Source organism: Trichoplusia ni, chromosome 15, assembly GCF_003590095.1.
Source record: "Trichoplusia ni isolate ovarian cell line Hi5 chromosome 15, tn1, whole genome shotgun sequence".
Lineage (NCBI taxonomy): Eukaryota > Metazoa > Arthropoda > Insecta > Lepidoptera > Noctuidae > Trichoplusia > Trichoplusia ni.
In genome coordinates, this window is record NC_039492.1 from 4,161,308 (window position 1) to 4,186,825 (window position 25,518).

At 35.6% G+C, this 25,518-nt stretch overlaps 1 protein-coding gene across 1 annotated transcript; it reads left to right on the forward strand.

The window, feature by feature from the left end:
- Positions 1 to 2,042: 2,042 nt before the first annotated feature.
- On the forward strand, positions 2,043 to 23,253 carry LOC113501321 (protein Wnt-10a-like). The gene is made up of 3 exons (XM_026882443.1): positions 2,043 to 2,853; positions 12,551 to 12,798; positions 22,813 to 23,253. Exons 1-3 carry the CDS (start codon positions 2,756 to 2,758, stop codon positions 23,130 to 23,132), a joined length of 666 nt encoding a protein of 221 aa, XP_026738244.1. The 5' UTR covers positions 2,043 to 2,755; the 3' UTR covers positions 23,133 to 23,253.
- The last annotated feature ends 2,265 nt before the right edge of the window (positions 23,254 to 25,518 follow it).

Sequence of the window (25,518 nt, forward strand, 5' to 3'; positions counted from 1 at the left end):
ATATTTATTTAAATATGAGTGTTTAAGTTCTAATGGCGACCGACGGCTAGTGATTGCCGACGTAGGGCGGGCCACCATGCATTATTACATATGTACGCATGTGGAAATCACAGCTCTATACTAGGTACCAGTTACGTGCTTGACGGTTTGATGTTAAAATTGGGTGCTGTAGTAGGTGTAAACACTAGGTAAGGAAACGTTTAAGATTTTGCTAGAGAACTTTAAATGGGTGCGGTTTGTTGAGACAATTGAAGGAGTAGTATCAAGTAGAGAAGAAAGTGGTGAAAGTTTAGAGTTAGAAAGGTGTCTCGTCTGATATAAGTTGATGTTTGCGTTAAAAACAGTTAATTTCATATATATTTATCGAGAAGAACAGAAAAGAGAAATATCTCAAAAAAAATATACTTTGTTCTATTTCTAAAAATGGCAAATAAGTAGGTATTACCTAGGATTGATGCTTATGCAAACTGGTTTTTCGTATTTTCTTGATTTGTTATATATAACTTTTATTCGTAATAGGATAGTTGGCGTACTAAATATTCTTTCACGCGGCAATAAGGCCAATTACTCATAAGAGTAGACATCGCCCAGACTATACAAAAATACTCAAACATCAAAAGCTTAAAACTAAACTTGATTGAAATTTCATGAATGATCATTATATTTATAACATCTGTCTGAATAGGAACCTGTTATTAATGTTTAGACTGGAGTCTGGAGTGGGAACGCGTGGCTACGAGATCAAAGAATAAAAGTGCTAGCATTTACATATACCCTGACTGCGCATAAAGTCTTACTTAAAAATAGCGCAGTGACGGCAGATGTGTTTGTACGCCGGTACATCAAAAAGGTTGATATGAACAGATATCTAAACTATTTGGTGGATGGATTACTGGCTATTGAGAACAAATGCCAAAAAAAATAAAAGTATATTTATTTTTAAATGCAGTTTCTATTTTCGGAATTCGAAGTATCGGTCTACGTTTTACGTATGTGTAAAGTGTACTAGTGAGTTTAGTAAGTTAAAAGGTAAGTTTTTTCTTTGACTGCAAAAATATTTCAAATTAAAATTTGTAGGTAGGCCTTAGGAGGAGAGCTAGCTAAAACTGTGGGATACATAAAGTGTGTCGGTAAGAAAATGCGGTAACATCAACTATCTCAAAATGATTTTTAAATCAAGTTATCGAACAGTTTCTTCTAAACCGTAATAAAAAATCTTTCTATTTGTCGAATTCAAATAAATACGTCATCAAATATTTTGTATTCATGATCCCCTAACTAAATCTATTCTTCACCGCAATGAGAACATCTATTATTAGTTTTTTAACTACACTGACATAGAGAACTCTATTAAATGTCATAATGACTGTGTGTGCAAAACAAACAGTACAGAAAAATACATTCTAAAAAACAAACGAAAATTCAGTACGTCAACCAGTTGCGGACAACATTTTTTAATCTGTGGACTTTTTTACAAAGTGATATTGTTTATGAATATTTTAAAGAAACGGAATTTGGAACTTTAAGACGATGTACCAAGGTTGATTTTTGTTGGGAGTGACATTTGTTGGTAATTGATTGTTATTGCGCACGCGACGAAACCGCCCTAACTAAGGGGTTATTGTCGCCCTCGAGTTAAGGGCTATTGTGACGCACAATTATCGCAGCCCTCTCGATTATCGAACAATTTGTCATTGAATCTCGGACCATGTCGACATGTCATGTTTTAAAGATTGACGACCTTTTAAAAGAAAATGTTCGTAATAGGACCCCTGTTTGACGTTAATGAGTTTTAATTTCACAAGTCTTGTTGTATTGAAAATGTCAGAAGTGATTGCTGGTAGACTTAATGGCATAAGATGTAAATTACAAACAAATAGCTTTTAATAACCATATCATAAAATTATATTACTTTGTTAATTAAACAGACATTTATAACGAATTAATGAGCATGGTAGCATTATTTAATAGAATTTATCTTTATCTTACGCAAAATGGAAACCTTTATTGTGTACGGAATAAACTTAGGTGATTAAAAAGAAACTCTATTGCTATAAAAACAATGTGGATAAACCCTAAAAGCAATAGAGCCGGGATATTGTTTCCCACAGTCGGGATGACGCGTGGGGCGGCGTTTTATATAGGCAGGGATTGCGTCCAGTAGGCCACTGTCAAACGAGACCTCAGCAAGTTCACACGGCCGTCCATAACACATAAAAATCATCTGTTCCGTGCCGAAATATAGGAAATAATCGCGTAAACGAGGATAATGACGCGAGTAGGTGGGGCCGTTCCGAAGACGCCCCTCTAGGTTTTTTTTTCTCGACGTCTGGGCGGCGCGAAGAGAACGCCTCACGTCCCACGCGCCCGAACGCACCGACATGCGCGACCGAACACGCTCTCTATACAAACCGACGGCAACGCGCCGACGGTACACCGACTAAAAACGTAAACAAACAATAAAATGCGAATAAAAAACGCGGGCCTAACATACAACAAATACAGGAAACGCCGCGGACACCGCTAGTTACTACGACAATATTTAAATACAACCGAATTACTTTTAAATAGTTCCAGAACACTCATTCGGAATTCAAAGTTTTGAGACAAACAATACCTTGTTCTACATTTGAAACTGTTCTCGGAGATGTTTTGACGTTCAGTGACAGAAACCAGTGCGTTGTGTCAATTTTTCGCGGCAAAAGTGACAAGTTAAAACGATGAGCCCGCGAAAAGAGGATCTAGTGCTGCCAACATGAAAAAGCTTCGTGTTTTTATTGGAAATAACAGAATGCACAGGACATTACACGCAGCAATACTCATCCTATTGGTATTTTTGTTGAATATAGCAAGGTGAGTTATTGTAACATAATATTATTACTATTTCCCAATTAGAAAGTGAAGGTTCGACTCAATAAAACAACAACAAAAGTTATGATTACCATATTAATGAAGTATATAACATTCAACAGACTCGCATGATAGCTCATTAAAATACTCGCGGGGCAATAAAACTACACAATAGCCACACACATGCACAAGGAAAATAAGCCAACAAGCTTCAAACAAATAGGGGCGCAATGAATACGAAACTAAAACATCACGACACCTAATCATGCAAAACGGTCCTAAGTAGACAAGACGGCCGACTAATGAATAATGATCCGCGAGCTTTAATGTATGGTAATGAATGCAAATTTAAAAGGTGACAATCATTTTGTCGGGCCACCCAATGGCACCGAGATTTGCGTAGTATGTAAATGCGCCGATATGCCACTGCACGCGGTCGCATAATCGTAGGGCGGTTTACTCCGTGATTGATATTCAGGCCCGAGGAATTAGTTGGGACTGGATATGCTCCTTTTATTGATATAAACCGGTTCTGTGCTCAAGCTTTTAGCATCAACGCTGGCATTTTTTAAGAGATTAGACTGGGCATTTTGTATAAACTCATTGTACCCGTTTTATAAGGAATAAGAAAAAAAACTTTATTTTTCTACATAATTGACTTGTAATCTTTTATTTCTGTTGCGGATATAACTAGTTAATTAAAAATCAAGCTCGTTATAACGTCATCAGTTAACGATGAATGCTCACAAATAAAATGAGAGCTTTCATACATTTTAAACCTTCACAATATTGGATATAAAGGTCAACAACCAATTACGTACAATTAGTGCCGGGCTATGAAACAGCAAACAGGTGATACACACTATTTTGATTTCATTGCCAGCATCAAAAATTGAATGGCTATACGGCCTTTTTATATTCGGATTATTCATTCTAGTTCAATTCGATTGGATTCACAGAAAATCGTTTCACACACTCAAACATGCTAATTTAGACGAATCTTTGTAGAAATGTGTTTTATGGTCAGTTATAAAAGGTGCGAAAAACTTAATGGCCTGCAATTATAATAGAACACTTTGTCTGTACAAATATTGTAAAAAGAGAGGGACGTTTGAATCTCGAATAGTTTTTTGGATTTGAATATTCTTTTGTTTTTAACATTCTTTTTCTAAAATTCTGAGAATCGTTCAGTAACATGGTTTTTAAGAAAATATAGAACCGTATCAGAATGACAGTATCGTATTTTTATGGTTTTAAAATTTTCTCGCCACATAAAGTTAACAAGAACTTAATAACTTTTAAATGTCAGAGGCCAAAGCAATATTAATATTGGTCGGTAATTAAATTTTATTGGGTTTATTGACATCAACAATATTTTAATATGTTTTAGAACTGAAGTTTATTGTTAAGTCTAAATACTTATTGAGTTAAGGATTTATTACAAGTTTTTTTTATCAATTAATTGTTGTAAAGAATCGAAATTGATAACGATTAAGTATCGACATTAATAACAGGAACTCTTTAAGATATTATAAATTTTCTGAAATATCATTTTCGTATTTATTGGACGTCATAAATACGTAACGATATTTATTGCTATAATTTCTAATAAGATCCTATTTTGTTTTTGAGTCTGTTAATAGCCTAGAAGCTACTGTTCGATTAATTTGCTTTCATATACGATGTATCTAAAGAGTTTTAAGCCAACTTAAGCCTAAGTAGGATTTTACATACATCAGTAAGAAAAAATAAATCATTAAACTTAATGACAGATAGAATTTGATTTTTCCACAACTAAAAATAGTGCCAGGAAGTGACTCGAAGGAATTCAATTCTTTTTTTAAACTTGTTTTTTTTTCAATTTGTAACCATAAATTTAATCAAGTCCAATGAACAGGGACATACGAGTAGATCTGTAATATTGCATTTTTCAAGATAGTGCTGCCATCTATTGACTCGTAACAATAAACATTTTAGCAATGTTGGTAAACAGAGTTTTATAACGTATTTTTTTAATTAGTTTTTACAGTTGCCTTAACCTAAGCCTTGTGGTATATGATCTTAGTATTTTGTACGTTTGCTTAATGATTTTGTCGTTCACGTAAATTTATAAGATGTTTAAGTACTTTCAAACAAATTAGAGTCCTATTAATCTGTTAACGGAACTCACTAAATCAGCAAATATAAATTTCAATATAGATTTATGTATAGATTTCAATTTTCTCGATATTGAAAAGTATCAATATACTACACTGATACCCGAATAGTGTCACTATGACAATTACAGTGCAAGACGCCCCATGATTTGATTCGATAGTACAGTATCAGAAGCCAATGGAAAACGTATCAAAATCAACTATTTTATCTCACGATACTGAGAATTTCGAAAAAGAGGCTAATCAAAAAAAGTTTACCCATCAAAATGACCATACCTACCGACGAAACCAACGCTGCTTAACCTCGATTTTGTGTTTATTATCATCATCTGTAAAAATGTATGTGAAAAACTGTAGCTATCACGGTTCTTAAGCTTCAGAAGGACAGACAGATTAATTTTGAGGTTCCGTTTTGACCCTTTGTCTACCTAAACCTAAAAACGGTACACACGTTACAACGTTACACAATCAAAACAGTCTAACATTCAGGCCTGCTGGTCTAACCTGCACCTTTAAACGCTGAACTACGCTTCAAGCGAAACATAAGCACATCTAGACAACCCAGAGTCCGTGTATAAATTATTATTCATAATCGATGTAATCGTTACAAGTATCTATTGGCGGCCAAGCGACATCGAATATGTTAAGCGCTATTTTGTTTCCTACAAAGGAATTATTATTGGCTTATTAAGTTCTATGAAACGCGGCACTAAATATACTTATTTTTATTGGTATTCATAAACATTTCTCGTCTTTCACAAAGTACGGGAACTTGGAGGTTTTAATCATTAATTTCAGACGATATTTATAACTTCCTCTGCTTTTTCTTTAAAGGAAGTGTTATTATTCTTTGCTAATAAGCTTAGTACTTAAATTAATAATAATATATTGTTGTAAAATATAAGGAGTTGGCATGTGGGTCGTTTTCTGTTCTCACGGTATATGGCCATATAGGATTGTTCTAAGCCCGGGTATGTGAGGAAAATATTGCTTGCTTTAATTGTCGCTACATACTTTAGAAGTGCTTACTGCGTGGAACGGGTAACAATACGTAAGCCCTCTTTGCCTTCAATGTCAAGATTTATCCTATTACCGTTACCATACTTCGGAATGTACATACTAAGATTTCAAACTAAACTGCAAAACTGGAGGTCGTGGGTTCGATTCCCACCCGATACTTTGTGCGATTAGCACGATATTTTGTTCTGTGCATTGGAGTAGTTTATTTATATAAACTATGTTTATCAGTTGTCTAGTCTTCATGAAATATGGTTTACTTAGGTTGAGACTAGATGGCGTTTTGTCATAGTTGTGAACTTAAGTTTTAGATAGATATATAAAAATTAGATTGATTTGCAATCATCAGCCATTAAAATAACCAACACTTTTACACGTAGATTGCATACCTGCGATGCTTAAATAATCGAAGGGACATCGGTTATTACAGTAAACAAAGTCGAAGGCAACAACTAACAGTAATTAAAACCAATAAAAATTCAAACAAAATATTACAATTCCATTTTAAAATACTTATAATAACAAAACATTAAAACACACAAATGAGAACAATAAAAATTATCAACAGATTAACTTCATTGCAATTCTTACAAATGCATTTGTACAATTTGGAGTCCAGGGGCCTACCACTGACTCTTTAAAGCAAGCTATACTTGTGCACGCGAGATACCAGTCTACGTCGTAAAGCGCTGTCCCGCTTCCACTACACCGAGAGTCAGGCTTTGACAGTTTCTTGGTAGGACCCCCTACAAAAACCAATAGGGTAATTTCCAAACTGATGGGATATTAATTGAGCGTTATTTTTAACTGGCTTTTAAACAGGAGCCTCTTAATTCTTGATCATTCAAAACGAATTAAGTTTTGAAGGTCTGTCGTGTTTTCGTAAGGTTAGGTTTAAAAACCTTTTGACATTTGATAATGGCGTATAAGTCGACAAGTTGTTAAAAGGTTTGTGTGTTTTAATTGTTATGCGAAGGCTTCCTCATCGTAGAGTACCAGTGACAATTGTATCTAAGAAAATATTATACTTAGGGCCCATTTTTCAAAAGCCATATAACTTTTATTTGGCGAATAAGTTTGACGTTTTGACAGCTTTTGTATGGAAAATATGTCAAACAGCCATATTTATTCCTCAGGTAGAAGTGATCTGGCGATTGATTGGTCGGACCTTAAACATGAATCCCTTCCTTAATTTATCGAATAAAGGTTTAATAATCTACTAACTATTTAATTAGCCTACACAAAATTGATTACCATTGAATCACTACACTACACACTTAAAGGCGATAAAATTCACAACGTACTAAAACACATAAACAACGTCTCGGCATTAATTAGTCTTAATCACCCGTAAATTAATCGTCTGCCAAACAAAACGGACTTTAAAGACGACAATATTCAAAACGGCCATAAAATACACTTTATCATTGCACGAAGCAAAGGGCAGGACAAATTAATGCATTTTAAATAACAATAAATAGCCCTGATTTGTCGATACGAAACTCCTTCAGTCTCAGACTGAAGATAAGGCGATAATTATCCGATTTATGCACATATTAACACTTATCGGACTAATTGCTTCTGTACGAACATTTTTAAATGTACCACAAATTAAGTGTATCTCATAGGAGAATATAAATCCTACCGTAGGTAAAGGGAACATACATTGTCCGTACACGGAATTTCAATCAGACTCGCTCGCCTCAGATCAAAAAAGTTGCAACTTTTTAGCATGAGCGAGGGATTTTGTGACTTAGTGTTGGATGGATATGGTAGATTTTTGCTTAAGAGTTTCTTTGGCCAAGCATTTTAAATCACAGTGTTAGAGAGGATAAAAGTATTTGCAGAATTGTCGGCACGCAGGGAGAAGCAATGCAAGTAGCTGTAATTTGTATTGAAATAACCTCTCTGAATGGGTATCGTAGCATTTCATCAGACCGACAACGCAAACGGATTTATTATTTTTTACCGTCGACGGTATTAAAGTACAAAATTATAGTTTTTATGTCGTCAAATGGAATTTTTAAGGCAATTATTAAGCGTCGCGCCCTGTTTTAATTGTATGGGTTAAACGACTTTGTAAGGACAGTTAGGGGTTCAAGTAAATCCCGTCAATGTGAGGATCGTTTCTGATAATGAAAACTTATTTTTTAAACATTTACCTTTATTGGGATGTAAACATTACAATTTAAATGCTTTTATTAAGTGCGTTTGGCACTGAACATAATTGTGGGTAATTTGGGTCCCTCGCGTATTTTAAAGTTTTTATTTTATTATGACAGGAAGGTTGTGTTGTTTTATAATTAGAGAATTAATTGGGATGTTTAGAATTCGTTGCCATATGCGACAAAAAACTTAAGAATATAAGAAACAAATCAATGATTAAAAATGTATGTTTTAATTAAACATTAAATAAGACTAATAATAATTTTCCTTAGTAATTATTGTATTCATAGGAGATACTTGACAATATTTTCCTATTTGCTCATGTTGTACCCACCTAGAATCTTTAAAACCCATGTTATTATAAATATAGAAATAATATAAGGGACTTCCTTGTTTGTTTTCAATAGACCGAGTATCGCATTTTATTATCACATAAGTTTTTTTTTAAGCACACTTAGGTTATATTAATGACATTATCAATTATTTAAATAAACAATGTAGACTTTGGTCTGCTCATATATTTATTGAACATTTTTTTTATTTATTTAAACTTAATTTCACGAATATCGATCGAACCGTTTCCGAGATTAGCATGATACACGAAATTTGCTCGTTTAAAAAAATATATGAGTTTAAAACACGCACCCTGTATATGTAACATTACACCACAGCGTGGGAAGAGATATCTACGGTTATACAAAGACGGAAAACTGTGTTTAACTTACATTACGATTGTTTTAGTGTTCCTGAATGAAATGAGAAATTACTAAGATGAAGATATAAGGGAAATTGGTTATTTTAATCGCTTTTAATAAACTTAAACAGGAGCACTAATCTACTAACGTACCTACACAAATATTTCGAAAACCAAAATCATCCGAATTGTTGTAGCCATTTTCGAGGTTTAGCAAGATCAACTGACAGACATTAAGATTTGGAGTTTTGACCTTTTAACATTTTGAATTAATATATTTTTTTAATTTTCTTTTACTTGTTTTTAAGTAATGTTTGTTGATACAGATTACCGAAAAAAATGCCTTTTGAATACTACATACACTTACCTATTTTGTATAAGGTTTACCATTGCATCTGAAAACTATGCACTTTAGCTTTGTTCCAAAAGTTTATCATATAAACTTTTGGAACAAAGCTAAAGTGCATAGTTTCGTTTTTTAGTCGGTGCCAACCAAAGGACATACTTTTCCCTACATGGAGGAATTTCTTTTCGAATTTTAAAAATAATAAATATTCCCAGTTTTCACCCATTCAAAGACTAATCGCCGCCATTGCGGAAGAACTTGATTGGATTAAATTCCACAAAACAAACAAACAAAGATTCTCTACTATATCGAATTTTAATAATTAAAAATGCATACAGAACATTCTCTTTCCTTTTAAATCACACTTGGCATTTTAAAATTCAAACACACATGGTCTTGATAAGAACTATTTGTACTGTTAAATAGTCGTGGTTAGCCTCGCCCTCGTCTCTATTTGGAAAAGAGACAAACTAAGGAATTCTTGTAAAACATACACATAGCACAAGTACTAATTGATAAAACTGTCATTTTTAACTTCAGGTATTTTCTTAGAAAATTTTGAGAGTTGTTTTCTGTAGAAATGCGAATTGTGATAGCAATAAAAAAATGTATCACTGCTTTGAAGAAGGCTTTCCGTCGTATTGTATTTACTTATATCCCTTTCCCATATTAGGGATTCCTTATATGGGAAACTGATAAATATCGTTTGAAGCTGGATTCGGCTTCAAATGGAATAATAATAATATTCCACAACTTTCACACAACGCCATCTAGTCTCAAACTAAGCAGAGCTTGTATTATGAGTTCTAGACAACTGATAAACATACTTATATATTTCTAAATATAGATAAATTACACCCAGACACATAACAAATGATCGTGTTCATAACATAAACGTTTGTCCTGGGTGTGAATCGAACCCACGACCTCCGGTATAGCAGTCAGGGTCACTAACCACTGGACCAACAGGCCCGTCAAGAATAACCTTTACCGGTGGCGTCTTAAAACTACTACCAACGGTTAACTGGAGTAATTAATTATTTCATTAGTTCTTTTATTTTCCAGCTTAGCAGCTTAGCTTAACCACTTATTAACCTTAATTTCAATTTACATTTACCATCGTATCTAATCCTGCGCTATTGCATTGACTATGTATCTCAGACATAATCTGTGTTATATACGGTAATATACTTCTCTTGAACCACTTACATCAGTTAATCCAATCTAAAATCAATGTAAAACGCGATTCCCATGTACATATGCAAATAGATTAAATATTTATGAAATCGATGTACAGATTGTTGATGGAAAATGGTCTAGATTAAAAGGGGTTATTCTGCAAAAACGAACAATTACTTAAATAATATTTTTTCATTCAGTGATGATACTTTTAAGATATTAACGTGTGTTTGACTATCCAAATCGTATCTCGTGGCTAAGCTACGTTTAACGAGGTTGGTCATTTTTCATGTACCTTTGACCGTAGTTACAGGTAGTCAGAAGCTTGAGAATCTGACAACCAGTCTAACTAAGGGGTATCGTGTTGCCCAGGTAACTGGGTTGAGGAGGTTATATAGGCAGATGCTCCTTGTAAAACACTGGTACTAAGCTGAATCCGGTTAGACTGGAAGACGACCTCAACATAGTTGGGAAAAGGCTAGGATGAAGATATCCTAAGTACCATATAGATTTCTGACTTTTAAACCTGATTTATTATTTATTTCGGTCACCGGTGCCCGATGCCGCGCAAATATTAATCAAAACCTCTTATACTTGCGACAAAACTGTTACAATTCAAAATCGTTCTATTCCGAAATATCAAATGGAGACCAGGTAATACCCACGGGGTAAATCCGAAACATTTTACACGCGACACGTGCAACTTATCAGTGTCGATCGGACGACTGTCTCGTCGATCTGATGTTCACAAGTACGTACGTGCGGCCATAGTTTTTATTTAATCTGTGACACTTCCTGTCATGCTCTCTCTAGTTTTATGGGTTTCTGAAACTAGATTTTCGACGAGGTTTTGTTTGAGTAATGTTATAATTTCTTGCTACGTTTTTATCGTACCAAGTCGATTCATTCGAATTAAATATTTGTGTGTCTCAAAGCTATATTTTATCAGTTTAACCGCGTAAGACAATCGTTTGTGTGATCCATGAATGCTTGTTCTGAGTCTGGCTGTCTTTATACATGTGAATAGTATGTTTTACCCCTCCCCCCCCCCCTCGCAACAGAAGGGTTAAAATCTATACTGTGGGAGTAGTTTTTTAAAGTAAAAACTAAGAAAAATTTTCAAGATGCCCTATCCTTCCCTATATTCGAAGAGGCATGTGCCCAGCAGTGGTACATTTAAAGGCTGGTATTGTGTATAATTTTCTATTAACAAATTAAAGCGACACTTATGTAAATGAAAATAAAATTGATATCACTAAAACACTCCATCAAAACTTTCGAAAAATTTCATTTCACGTTTCAAAAGCAATAAAATTCCTCTGCCCGTTCCCCTACAAAAACATTTCACAAGCATCCACAAACTCGGAGCCCATAACTTTTACATCGAGACTTAATTATAAAATCGCTCGAAACGTTCACATACCATACAAATATTAGCTACCGAACTATCAAACAAATTGTTTCATTCTGTAACTATTCAGACAACGCGATACCATCGAGCTTATATAAATTCACAAATAAATTAATTATGGTGACATTAATTTACAGAATAGCCCAATTAGTGCGCGATGGAGTGGTGTGACGTCATATTATATTCGGTTGTTATTTTTATGTGATATTGGTTAATTATTGTTATTGTCGCCGTTTAGAGGTAGCGTAAGATATTATTATAATGACATATACAAATTATTCGGTATTGGTCGTGCTGTGAGATCAAATTATGTTGTTTTAGAGAGTCGTTACTAGGGTGGTCTCACATGAGATTATCAAAGATTTACAGACATGTAACGTACGTTAATTGTTTTTGTGGAAGTTTAGGATAGGAATAAGTAACTCTTTAGATTTTTTGTATGGTTTATTAGGCAATCAAATTAGTCGTCTTGGTCATTATCAAATTATTATTTGTTTTCTATGATGGTAGGTAGCAGAAAATAGAAGTGTCAAAATCAAAATATAACAAAGTAGAAGAGATGGCATTGAATAGCGACTAGTTCACAACACTTAAATGTTTGATTGATTGATTATGGTAGCATTTTTTACGACATTTGCGAATATTTCAGAATAACCCCTTAATTTTTAAACAGGCTAGATAGAGCTAGGAATAAATCAAATTAAGAATGTAACCCAAAATTCTTATTTCAGTTCTCGAGACAACATGGTTCCCAGCCACGTGACGCTCAGCTCATCCCTAACCTGCCGCCTGGTCGGTGGACTGACCAGAGAACAGAGAACTGTCTGCCACAAAGCTCCCGACACAGCGGCTATAGCATTCGAAGGTCTACAATTAGCGGTCAAGGAGTGCCAGCACCAGTTCCGCTGGCATAGGTGGAACTGTTCCAGTCTGCTTGTGAAGAGCAGTAATCCACACGCCAGTTCTATTATGAAACGAGGTGAGATTTTTCATAGAAATAATATTAAACAACTTTCATACAACGCTATCTGGTCTCAAACTAAGCAAAGCTATACGAGCACTGATACTTGACAACTGATAAACATGGTTATATATTTCTAAATAAATACGTGATATAGATAAATTAAACACAGACTTCCAGAAATAGTTTTAGCTCTATAATTTTCTTTTTATTTTGATTTATTTTGTTCAAACATGGTGTCAAATTCATTAATCTGAAAAAATAGGTTAGAAAAAAAAACCCAAATGAAACGTAAGGGTAAAGTCATTAATGAAAAGGTAAAGTGAGACTTCACTTGATTAACTTGTCGAAGCAAACGAATTTAAATGCGACTGCCTTTAAAACTAAATATATCCCAAACATAATAAACTTAATTATTTATTCGCCTTTTGTCAGGACCAATAACATCACGATATTATTCCGAAACGTAGGTGGTAGCAATCACTGTCGATAAATGCCAAAACCAGTCCCCATACGAATGCAACGTAATTCCATAATACTTTTTTATATTAAAATAAACGCAACTAAAATTTCGAACCAATCGCGATCAAACATTACAATCCGAATTTATTACGACGAAAAATTATTCACGCACATTAACAGGCCACCGGTGAACGGACCATCTCTGCGTATTATGTTCTTAATATACGTATTTACTGAGTCGTCCGTCTTTATGTCTATCTTCGGGTGTGAAAAGGCTTTGTCGACCTCGTTTTTTCCACAATCATCGCACACGTTGACGTGGAAATTTACGAGCATGGAAGATGGGAGACAACAAATAATGAGATGGTGGTGGCCAGGTGGGGCTCGCACCCGCGCCCCGCGATTTCACGCTACGTGTGGGTCCGAGTCCTCCCCCCCTGCCCGCTCACCTACCCCGCCCCGGCCTTCTATCCGCTCAACCAATTAATATCTTAACTGGAATTGCCTGGACTTGAGTACCTACCAACGAAGTTACTCAATTTTCTCCACGCCCTTTTATTGCTACGCGCATTTTAATAACAGTTTGAAATTCTTCATTAAACTTCATAAACGCAGATTGGTTAATACACGTTCGTAAAATAGACATACATACAAACGTAATTGAACATTTAAATGATGAGAGATCAAACTTAAGAATGTTATTCGCTCCATTGTGTCGCGGACATTATTAGTATTGATAATGCCCGTAACGGCACCTTCCGGCCCTTCAGCGACACGACTGTGTTTAAATTGAAAAATTGTGAAAAAAGCAGCGTAACTAAACACTTAAACATCTTTCTTAACGTGCCCATTGTTGGGGTCCGAATTGAAACGCCGACGGGATAGTGAACCCAAAAAAACCGAAGAACAAATCGAGATGCTTTTAAATAGGATAATAGCGATCGATGATCGAAGAAGAAAGATAATAATGATTCCGAACCGTTGATTTTTTTTCTTGGACGTATAAGCAGATCGATGAAAGAGCGCTGTGGACGGATGGCATTCCGGATAGATCACGAGATTTGTTCCGCTTCCCCGAGATCCTCCACACGTTGTTAGCGCTCTTGTCGTACGTGACGCTGTTACAATATACTGTCGAAGATTTAATGACTTTTGTGAGGCTAATGAGACTATTGTCGGAAAAGTTTTTCGCCTCGGGCGTTAATAGCTGGATTGTAGGCGAGATTAGCGTGAGATGTGGCCGGGTCGGCGCGTCGGATGTCGGCTGTGTCGCGTGAGAGAATGGCGCGCGTCGCGCCGGGGCACACAGGGTGGCGAACATGCGTCGATACAAATCTGACGGCGCAGCCGCACGTGACGTGAATTCATGACGCGAATGTGTCATAAAAAAGTGACATTTATTGGCGTTTTATATCAACAAGATGTCGTCAGGTGACGGAGTGCCGACGACAATGTGGTTATGATGTTGCAAAAACATGATGCGTTGGTACGTCTTATCTGGCGGTATGTCGTGGGAACTCGAGACGACTTTATTACTAACGATAATCAGACAATTTTTTACTCACAACATATTAGAGTAATCGTTTGGAACGAAATATCATTCTTAAAATAAGACGTCAAATGTCACTGCTTTAATTTTTGCGGTATTGACAGGTTTGGTGAACGTCAAGACGTATAATGATAAAGTGCATCATTGACCTAAAACAACAAAACCTCTTAAAAGGATTTAGAAAAAAAAAACTTGGACGTGTTGAAATGTCTCAATGCGATGTAGCTCAACCCTCTAATGGTCGCGATAACATCTTCCTCGGTGCGTTACCGAATCGTGCTCCTTCAGATGCCTCTCAACTGTGAGAAAAAACACACAAAAGATCCCATAAAAACATGAATTTGTCCAAAGTTCCCGGTTTTAGACGTGACATCGAGTGGCTTTTTGTTTGGACTTTTTGTTCCCTGTCGGATTATGAGCCCGCTTTTAAGGGTTAATTAAGTCAAGAAGAGTATTAGTGATCTTGCGGAAATTTGGAGATTGACACAAATCGAACGATGATTCATTCATATAAATTTTGAGTTATTTTATGTTCTGAGACATTTTTTTACGAAATGCTTGCGTAGAATATTACAAGCAATGGGTACATATTAATCATTCTGTCTGTTAGAATTAAAGAGGTTCGATTTGATTTCCGAACTAAGACTAATTGGAGCACGTGCGACGTATGAGCCCTTCGAATCGTAAATTATTAGTGACGTCATCCTCACAGCCGCGTTATCGTCTGGTTTCGGTAATTAGCGATTCGCAACACAAGCCAAAGGTACCCGAACGGAGCTTAATTGGTATAAAACCCTTCAAGCATCGAATATCTGTAGGGTATTATTTTGGTAATTTCAGTTTGAGAATTTCGCTGGTCTTTTTCTTGTTTTTTTGCAAACATTGTTGGATTTAGTCGTCATTTCAGAATTTTGACGTATGTTTCTTTGTAAAGATGAATGGATATGTTAAAAATTTGAGTTAAGCGGGTTTGCAAGTATGGCTCGGCCTGTTTTCCTAGACTGAATGTTGGATGTAACTTTAACCATAAAAATCCCTGAATTTATAGGCAAGAGCATCTTAATAAATCACTTCTATACATTCGAACTACTCCATCAGCGTTCTCATGTAGAAAAAAGCTTTTCTACGGGACCCATATCTTTACCAATAAACTAAATAACCAAATTGTCCGCCAAAAAGTCCCTTTAAATACTACTCAATACCATTGTCTCGAGAATCTATTTTTCTACTGTTGCCATTATAGTCTCTCTTTTTTACTACTTCGGATCAATGACAATTGCCATCAAGTCTAAGGATACTTCACTAATATTATCTCTACTCTAAAGAATATATTTCTTCTGCAACAAAACATTAAGATGGAAATACAGCTTCGCGAATAGATTTCATTAGCATAATGGCATCCTTTAAAATCTTCAAGTAATACTCAATGACAAAAGCAAAACTTTAATTGTTCCCATAAATGTGGACGAAAAAGTTTATTGTAAAGAGGTAGCACTTAAAGAGGTTTGTAATATAAATAGCTGATTAACACTTGGCCAACACTTACCAAATAGTAAGTTGGTCCAAGTACAGTTAAAAAACTCTTTATTTGAAATAACTAATATATGCAAGAGAGAATATCCTATAATATCCAGATCAGAACTTTTTAATAAGTTTACTAAAAGTATCATCCAAATATCATTATCACTATAATATCTATAATCGTATACTAAATTGTTATTCTCTGTTCAAGAAAAAGTTGTAAGCCAGTTGGTACAGACCCCAATTACCCATCCATGGCTAATAGTTATGTATGTATTACAATGTAGCGGAAACAATTTCACCCCATCTTTACATTTAAAACCCATGACAAGAACATAAGTGATCATTATCAGTAATTCTATGTATATATACGGTGTATTTCCAATAATTGACAAGCGAAAAACTCAATGCAGTTCATTCATTTTGGCGCCAGATTTATAAGCTATCCAGTTGGAAGCGAGAACCTACACTAAAAACTGTTTTAAAAATCACAAAGTGCACAATCGTAAATCACGCAAGATGCGCGAGCATGCGCGTCGGCCGTGCTGCGCGCGCGCATCAAAAACAATGTTACACAACACGGAAAAAGACGACCACCGCCGACGCTGCTCGGAAAAACCTATCATTATGCGCATTCGATTAAATAAAACGTCCGCGTTCGTATACGCTTAAGAATCGGAAATGAAATAAAACGTTAAATGACAAAAATGAAAATTTGTAAATTTACTTAGGCCGTATGTTTTTTGCAAGTCGGCGCCGCTGCACCGTATATGGAACGAATGTAGATTTACCAATTTAATCCTTGGTTCGAGGAATCGAGGTGGCGCTGCGGTCGCGGCTCGGCGACGTGAGCTGTCCAACTGTCCTACTGATGGACAAGTATAAGTAATTAGGTCCAAAAGCGTTACTTGTTTTTGCTACGTTGAGCAACCGACCAACTTTAAATCGCAAATGTGAATAAAACTGCTTCGATTTCAACATTGTATACCTACTTATGGTTAACGCGAACGCTATTGGACAGATAAATTAATATTTAAATTGTAAATATCGGTCTCATATTAATTATACAGCAACAAATTATATGAGGACAACTTGTAGATCCAGTGCTGCAGTGTCGTAAATCGCCGAACGTTTTTTACACGTCAACTCGTAACGAAAATAATTACATATCATGCATTATTAAAACAAACACGTACAAAAACCTTTGGTACAAGTGTAAGAGAAGAATTTAAAATCTGTCACCCGTTCGAAATTCTGAGCATTTCGTTGGAAAAAGTCGAAATCGAATAATCGGAATTCATTAAAGTCGATTAAAGAATTCGGCACGGACATCGGTCCGGACGATATACGACCTTAAAGCGGACTAATTGGCGCAAATTGACACTAAAACGTGGGATGCTGGTAATTATAATACAGCGGTGGTATAATGCGGGGCATTTAGACCCCTATATAGGAAGGGTCCAGTTTTATTCTAAAACGGCTCTCCTCAAATTGTGTCTACTTACAATAAAACAAATCTTCTCGAGTCATGTTTTATTTACTCGAGTGTGAGAACATTCGTATGGACAGCGCGTACTCCATCAATAGAGCCGGTGGCCGACAGATCTGTTTCAGTTTTATTGTAAAACATCTTAGGTACCTATCTCACGCTCTGTGAAATAAAACAAATACGTCAAATCAATCAATTATCTGAACTTACTTGGATATAAATGTGCGGCCCGTTTCAATTATCAACCTTCCAGTTGCAATAAGACGCAAAAATAACTTATAATAAGTACTTACTTAATATTAATAGGATTTCTATCACGTCTTCTGAAAAGGATAACTATGTTTACACAGACAACTATGCGCTATGTTTACCGACATTCCAATAGGTACTTGAACAAAAAAGTAAAAACAAATGTCGATACAGTTATTCAAATCTTACGTGTAGAGCAGGAAGTTTAAAGCAAGAAATCGATAAACAAAAATCGAGTCATCGACCAAAATGATTTAAATTAATAAGTCATTAAAAGGACTCAAACGCAAACGCACTCGGCCCTCAGAACTGATTTCCAAACCCGCTACGTAAAAAGATGAACACACGACCAAAACCGAACAGTTCCCATTTCAAGACAAACAAACTTTGGCAAGCATACAATAATTCGTCGATAACAGTAAACCCAATCCGATACATAACTCGGAATCATCGAAATCGATCAATCGAGCGTGCTATAAATCGCGACGTATCGATTCTATCGCGTCTCGGTGGATCGACAAATATAAATTTGTCACAGGCCAGTCGGAAAAAGCACGTCCTGGATGGTTACAGTTTATAAATAAACAATAACATGGCCCTATTTGGATGGGGCACCGTAACATATATCAGGAGTTTATATCGATCTCGGGTGATAACCGTAGTCCGGGACTGTATTTACAACACACGATTCGTTTGTGTATTTCAATCAGAAATCGAAACGATCGTTTACTACTACTATAGACTTGGATAGTTTTGCGAACATTCTGAGAAAAACGTTCTAGTATTATATTTCGACAGCACTCTCTCGTATCGACGTTGACCTTACTTTAATTAGTTCTGACAGAAGGCGAATTCTGAAACGTCACTCGGCATTTCACTTACACTACTCACAATTACACAGAAAGAGACGTCTTTAAGCAGCTTTTGGGTTTTACGATAACCCACCTTAGTCATACTCGTAGATAATTTCACCACTTGAATTAAGAAACTAAGAAAAAAATATCAGAAGTTTTTACATACCCAGCGGGTTTGTCAAATAGAGTTACAGTGGAAACGGTACACAATCGCCAAAAGAGTTTTGGTCGGTAAAATTCTAACACCGTTTCACTTAACCCAAAGCTAGAGAAATCATTTGATTATTGTGAGTTCAGTTCAATTATCAAAAAGCAAAATATATTTAGGAAAACGATATAAAAATCGAAAAAAAAATCAAGAGAACGTTAATACATTTATAACCAAAACAAAAAGTTCTCTACAAAAGTCGTGTAGTATAAATCGTCTAGAATACAGTACGAATTCGTTGAGCGAAGATCACTTAGTGTAGATAACGACTGATTTATAATGATTATCATTATATTAAACGTGATTCAACCTAATCATGTCAAGACGTTTTTGCGAGTGGACTCAAGCTACGAATGTATTGAGTTGATTTTACAATGTTTGTCAAGTGACCGTGCTTTGAGGTAACTTACGTAACAACATTTGTTTTAAAGACTACAAAAAAAAAACAAAATTTACTTTTAAAGTTCATTGTTACTTGTCCAAAAATTTCAATTATTTAGACATCGTAGGCTTGAGTATAACGTTGATAGTTAAAACCACTGACAATTATAATTTAAAATTCATTAAAGAAATCAACTCAAATGTAATCACACAACATAAAAAAAAACTATATTAAATCACATGTAATAACATCAAGATATGATTCCATGATTCCACGGATACCAAATACGTTAGCTTTAAATACCGAAAAATAAAATCCCCATTATTTTAATAAACCATATCTCTGGGTGTCAATTAGACTCACTCTGTAGAGGGAGCCACTAATCCGTTGAGATAACTCGGATCCACGAATTAATCACTCGATACAATCGTTTTAATTTATTCGATTCATTCGAATCAAATGTATGGAGATAAAGTTTCGGGTGCACTCGTGGGAGCGACGAAAAACAACGATGTAGAAGGTAAGGTACTAATTATGGAGACACTTAATTATTATGATTCAATATTTCTTTATCGATCTGACGAAAAGATACTTTATTGTTGGTATTATTGTGCGGTTATAAAGCGCAGGTAGTAAATACTGTTGTTAAGTTCATCACCTAATTCGCAGGAATTATCTTGCTCGGAGTATCATAATAAAACGAAACTGACCGCACATAAAACAACAAAAGCTTTATGTCATTTTTATAAATAAACGATCAATGTGTGAGTTTATATTACGTCGATTCAAATCGATGTCCGACTCACTATCTCAATCTAATCATCTTAAACATGGAATACGCAATAAAACGCACGCAGCCACGATTTAACGGTTTATGTAACCCAGGATACAAGAAACAAAAGCAGGTGGCATAGCTCCATAATTGCCCATTAAATGGAGATGGCACTTAAAATCCAAAGGCCTATTCAGGTTAACACAATGAAATAGCAAGAATAGCACATTATTAACCGCGAACACATACAGCGAACACAATTAATTTAAAGACAGACCTAACTCAAATGCAAATCGGTCATCATACTATTTATGGTAAAAAGATTACATTGTGCGAGTCCAATAGCTTATCTGGACATCACCCGAATGGATTCACTATTTAATTTATTGCAATAAAACAGATAAATGGTGGTTGTTGCGTTCCGCGTTCCTATAGCGGTGTGGGGGCCACGCGGGATGGCTTCAGCGGGACAGTCCGTTTGTCCAGGCTTGACCACTTTTAATTTACCCACCATAGTCAATTCATCATGCTTAGGACTTAGTTTATGCCATAATACTTACTATGGATGAAGTCTAGTACTGGAACATAGGTAAGATAGGTGGTTAGGAGAATTGAAGAGACCAGTTAAGTGTGGCAAATTTTCGTGCGCCAATTAAGCGTATTCGTAGTAGATTGCAAAGTTGAAGGCTGTCAGAAACGAGTTCAAAGAATCAAACAAACTTTTCTGAAGTCCTAATCCGAGTCCAATACATTCTGGTCACGTAGTGTAAATCGAATGTGGATTCGAAGCCTCCACTAGTTTATGTATGATAAATACTGTATCGCGATATCATCGGAATGCAGCGTGTACTCTTGTTGTTTTAGATTTATTAGAAACACAGTAGCTATCTACTGAGTCAGTAATGGACAGCGTCTTTGCAAAAATATGAAAGATAACCTCGCAATCTCGCTCTCTTGTTGAACACATTAAAACTTACCAAATTTCAAGTTAATATCAACTATACTGGTCTTTGTTGGATATAGTTAAAATTTATAAGTATGTGTTAAACTTGAGATCTCTGAATTTAAGCTTTTGAAGCAGGTTTTTATGATAATATTTTGCAAACATTTTCAAATTTAGCAACTTTTTAAGAGCTCTCTTTTTTTCAGTTTATACCAGTACATGCGATCTACTTTTGTACCTATGTGTGTCACTGCTTTTCTTCCCCTATTAATGAACCTCATCATAAAGCACCCCCGCGATCAAAAAATAAAGCCAGAGCCAGCCAGAGACTAGAGCTAATCGTTATACATGAAGGTGAATTTGCAATTTGCAGAAAAATAACCGTAAATTGTAGGTTTAAAGGCGAGTGCAAGTAAGTAGGTACGTATTGTGAAGGAATGTTGTGTATACCTTCCGCGTGAGACGAGCCGACCACACCGAATAAGGGAAATAAAGAACCAGATATATCTGCGGACGTTGATGCAGGAGGGCTGGATGTGACTAGCTTTTGTTTAACACATCCTGCTTGTCGAATATGTATTAACAACTGACAGAAATCGGTGAAGGGTGGGCGAATCAGGGTCCAGTCCAATTTCGACTACGACGTTTGAAAAGTGCTACTCACTAGCCTAATTTTGTAATAAGCGATTTTTTACTTTGGGCGAAATTCTTGTAGATAAATTATACATATTCATGTAAATATATTTTATTGCGACCTCTTGAGACCAGCAGTTGAATAAGATTAGAATATATGTTTTCCAAACTTTTTGCCATAAATATCTTTAAAATTGCTTCAGCCATTTGTGAGCATGTCCAAAGAATAAACTCTATCTCTGAGTTAATACTCTTTTCCTTTTTTTATCACCTGTAACCAGAAAGTTTATAGTGCCAGGAGGTGATAAAAAAAATACCAAAAATAGGTCGGTACTTCCAATCACTCTATATCTTCGCAATCCGTTTTTAACCAAGCAGAAGTGAACACATAACTTTTATTCCTGCCTAGAAACTAGAGTTCTTGATTCTTGAATATTCAAATGTATTCATTTTCCTTACTTCATGTTCACCAAGTTAGTACGCTTAGTACTTAGGGGTTCGACTTAACGGGATTAGCTTTATCCTGGCTGTATTTACGAGACCAATTGGTTTTGCTTGGGTGGGCTATTATACATACAACTTTATTGAGGTAGCTTTTTCGATCCAGTTTTCAATGTTCACTCTTTACTTAGTAAAGATGCGATGATAATCGCTGATTATACAATGTTGGAAGGGTTTATTCAATTAGCAGGAAATGAATATCTATTTCTGCATTTCTAATTTTATTGAATACTTTTTTCACAATTTTTATATACATATACAGAAAAACACGACTAAATGATGTAGGTACATAATGGTTTTTACTTGATGAAAATTGTGTACCTCTGCTGGTCAGAATCTAATAAAACCAGAAGTTTTTATGCGACTATCGTAGATTTAAAGATTTTTTACATACCTGACTTGAACTCAACACTACCCTTATACACTTACATAATATATAACATCTTTTACATATCTACCTCTTCCGCAGGATTCCGCGAGTCCTCCTTCTTGTACGCCCTGACAGCAGCTGGGGTGGCTCACTCCGTGGCCCGCGCATGCGCCCAAGGCAGGCTCCTCTCCTGCGGCTGCGACCCCCTGGGGTACCGCGCCTCGCACGACCCCCGCGGAAGGGCGAAAGTCAACAAATGGGAGTGGAGCGGGTGCTCCCACAATCTGGCATATGGAATAGAGTTCTCGAAGAAGTTTCTCGATTTGAGAGAGCAGGTGGACGATTTGCAGTCGAAGGTCAATGTCCATAATAATAATGCGGGGAGATCGGTAAGTGTCCTGTTTTATAAGAACGTTTAATACTTACCTTCGAAAGTCTTCTATGTGTGACGGTTTTAGCTTCCAAACGACTGCTGTTATAAAGATTAACGTAGGTAAGCGTCGCTGAATATGGAGTTGTTGGGTATCGGAGACTTGTGTGCGTCATTTCATAGAAGAAAATATTTCTCATATAAGAAAATATTTTATCTATTTTTCTTTATTGTCAAAATAGCATCAAACAGTCCAACAACTTTAACCATAACATCACAAATGCAAAATTACTCTTCAAAACTAATTAAACTGAACAAAGCAAAAAAAAAGAATAAATACATATTTTCCAATCAAAGACAAACGGCATTACCTTTGATGTCATATTCAAGTGCAAGTTACAAAGATTGAAAAGACAACAGCTGATGATGACACTTCAATTTACCTCGTTAGGGTGCACGTAGAATGACTTGAGGGTGCATGAATTTGCTATGCACCCTAAAGAATAATTAAACTGAAATACAAATATATTACAGTGCGGCCCAGCTATATACAATTGCATTTACTTGATATTTTCGGATCTAAAAACTCCACAACAAAAATTTGCAGTTTTGCAATACCATTAAAATCTCTGCGCTCGCTGTCTCACACACGATTATTATAAATATTACTTTGGAACATTCCAAAGTGCTTTCAAGTAAAAAGAACACATGTCTCAAATGACTCAATTATTGAAATAAAGCTGCCGTAATCACACCACAAAGAAGGTGATGTATAATTTTCTGACGCGACAACCTAAAATTAGCCGGTAAAACAACCTCCAATTTTCGATTCGATTTGAATAGGAATACCAATGAAGTCATTACTCGAATAATCGATTATTTCAACTTACCGATTACTTGGTAACGGTCTATTAGTACAAGTTACGTAATTAAAGCTTTGGCCTATATTATTTTGAAACGCAATTAAAATATTTATTGACTTTTTAATCTTTAATTGGTTGTTCATTAAGGCAGTGCTCGTTTTCGATTTTTTACTCGTTTTTAATCGAGTAAAAGTCTTGTAATTTTACCTGTCTAGTCCATTCGTCATCGGCACCCCTGCAGGGAAATTACGTAGGTGTACAAATTATTAAGAAAGGACGTCAAAATAACACCCAATTTATTCATGTCAAATTGGCCTCTGAATGGGTGAAGCTTTAATAAATTTAATGACCCACGTGTGTGGTCCCTCCGTTATGAAAACACAAGTGCCTGCGTATGTATTGGTTGGATACCGTGTGACTATACATTTAATTAAGTCTAATAATATAATTTAAATAAAGTTATGAGTGATGCAAAATTATAGTTATGGTAGTAGTCATTTCTTCTTCCAAAAACAGTACATTAATTTATTTATAGAAAGATATTTTTAACAGTTTGCTTACGCAGAATAATTCAATATAAAGCGATCAAAATAATCTTAAAGAAATTTCATCAATTAAAATCGAATGATCCGCCGAGCGGTCGAATAATCCACCCATCCCTAAGTCCGAATAGAAATCGATAGTAATGAATGGGATCGAAACTTTCACGTAGGTGTCCAAATTAGTGAGTGGAAGCGTCAATACAACACCAGCTTACTCCTTCAAAATTGAAGAGCGATGTATGGGCGTGGCTGCAGTCAATCTATGTGGGTGGTCCGTTATGGCGATACATGCCTATAAAATATGGTATTATATTGCATTGGCCGACCGTTTTGTATGATCACACCCCGTTTTATGTGCTATAAAATGTGTCTTATATGGCATTATGTTCCGTACCATTATTCTTAAGTACATGTGTGACGTAATTGGTTGAATTCTGTTAGCTCTTCGTGTGATGATAGAGAAAGTGTTTTTTTTTTTTAAATTTTCTCTAACTCGATCTCGATGAACTGCGTCTTGAAAATTTTTTCGAGGTTATGAACGGGGGACGAGTATTCTGTATTGTTAGGAGAATCGCAAAATAAAATCAATGGCTACAACTGTCAAACGGACGAACTGACGGTAGTGGAATCGTACTAAGCACTGACTTGACACAGATTTACTGCGGGTTCGATCCCCATATCTTGCAGATTACTATGTCTAGATATTTAAATGAGAATGTATTGTACACATAGTTTTAATGCTTTTGATAAGCCCATTCCTTATTCAAACAAAACTCAGCAAAATATGTCTCTCTCTCCCTTTTGCGCAGGACTTAAACTGACACTCATACTGCAATGACATAATGCTTTATAAACTATGTAGTAACTAAATGACTTCTAAATACCATTATCTTTAATATATCTCACAACAGAAGTTTGTTCACTATAGAATGATGTTTAGTTGTTCTAAACACCAATAAATTTGACATGAATGTACCTGCACCAATTGGTTATTTAAGACCTGGTTTTAGTCGTAATGGCAACAGTTTAG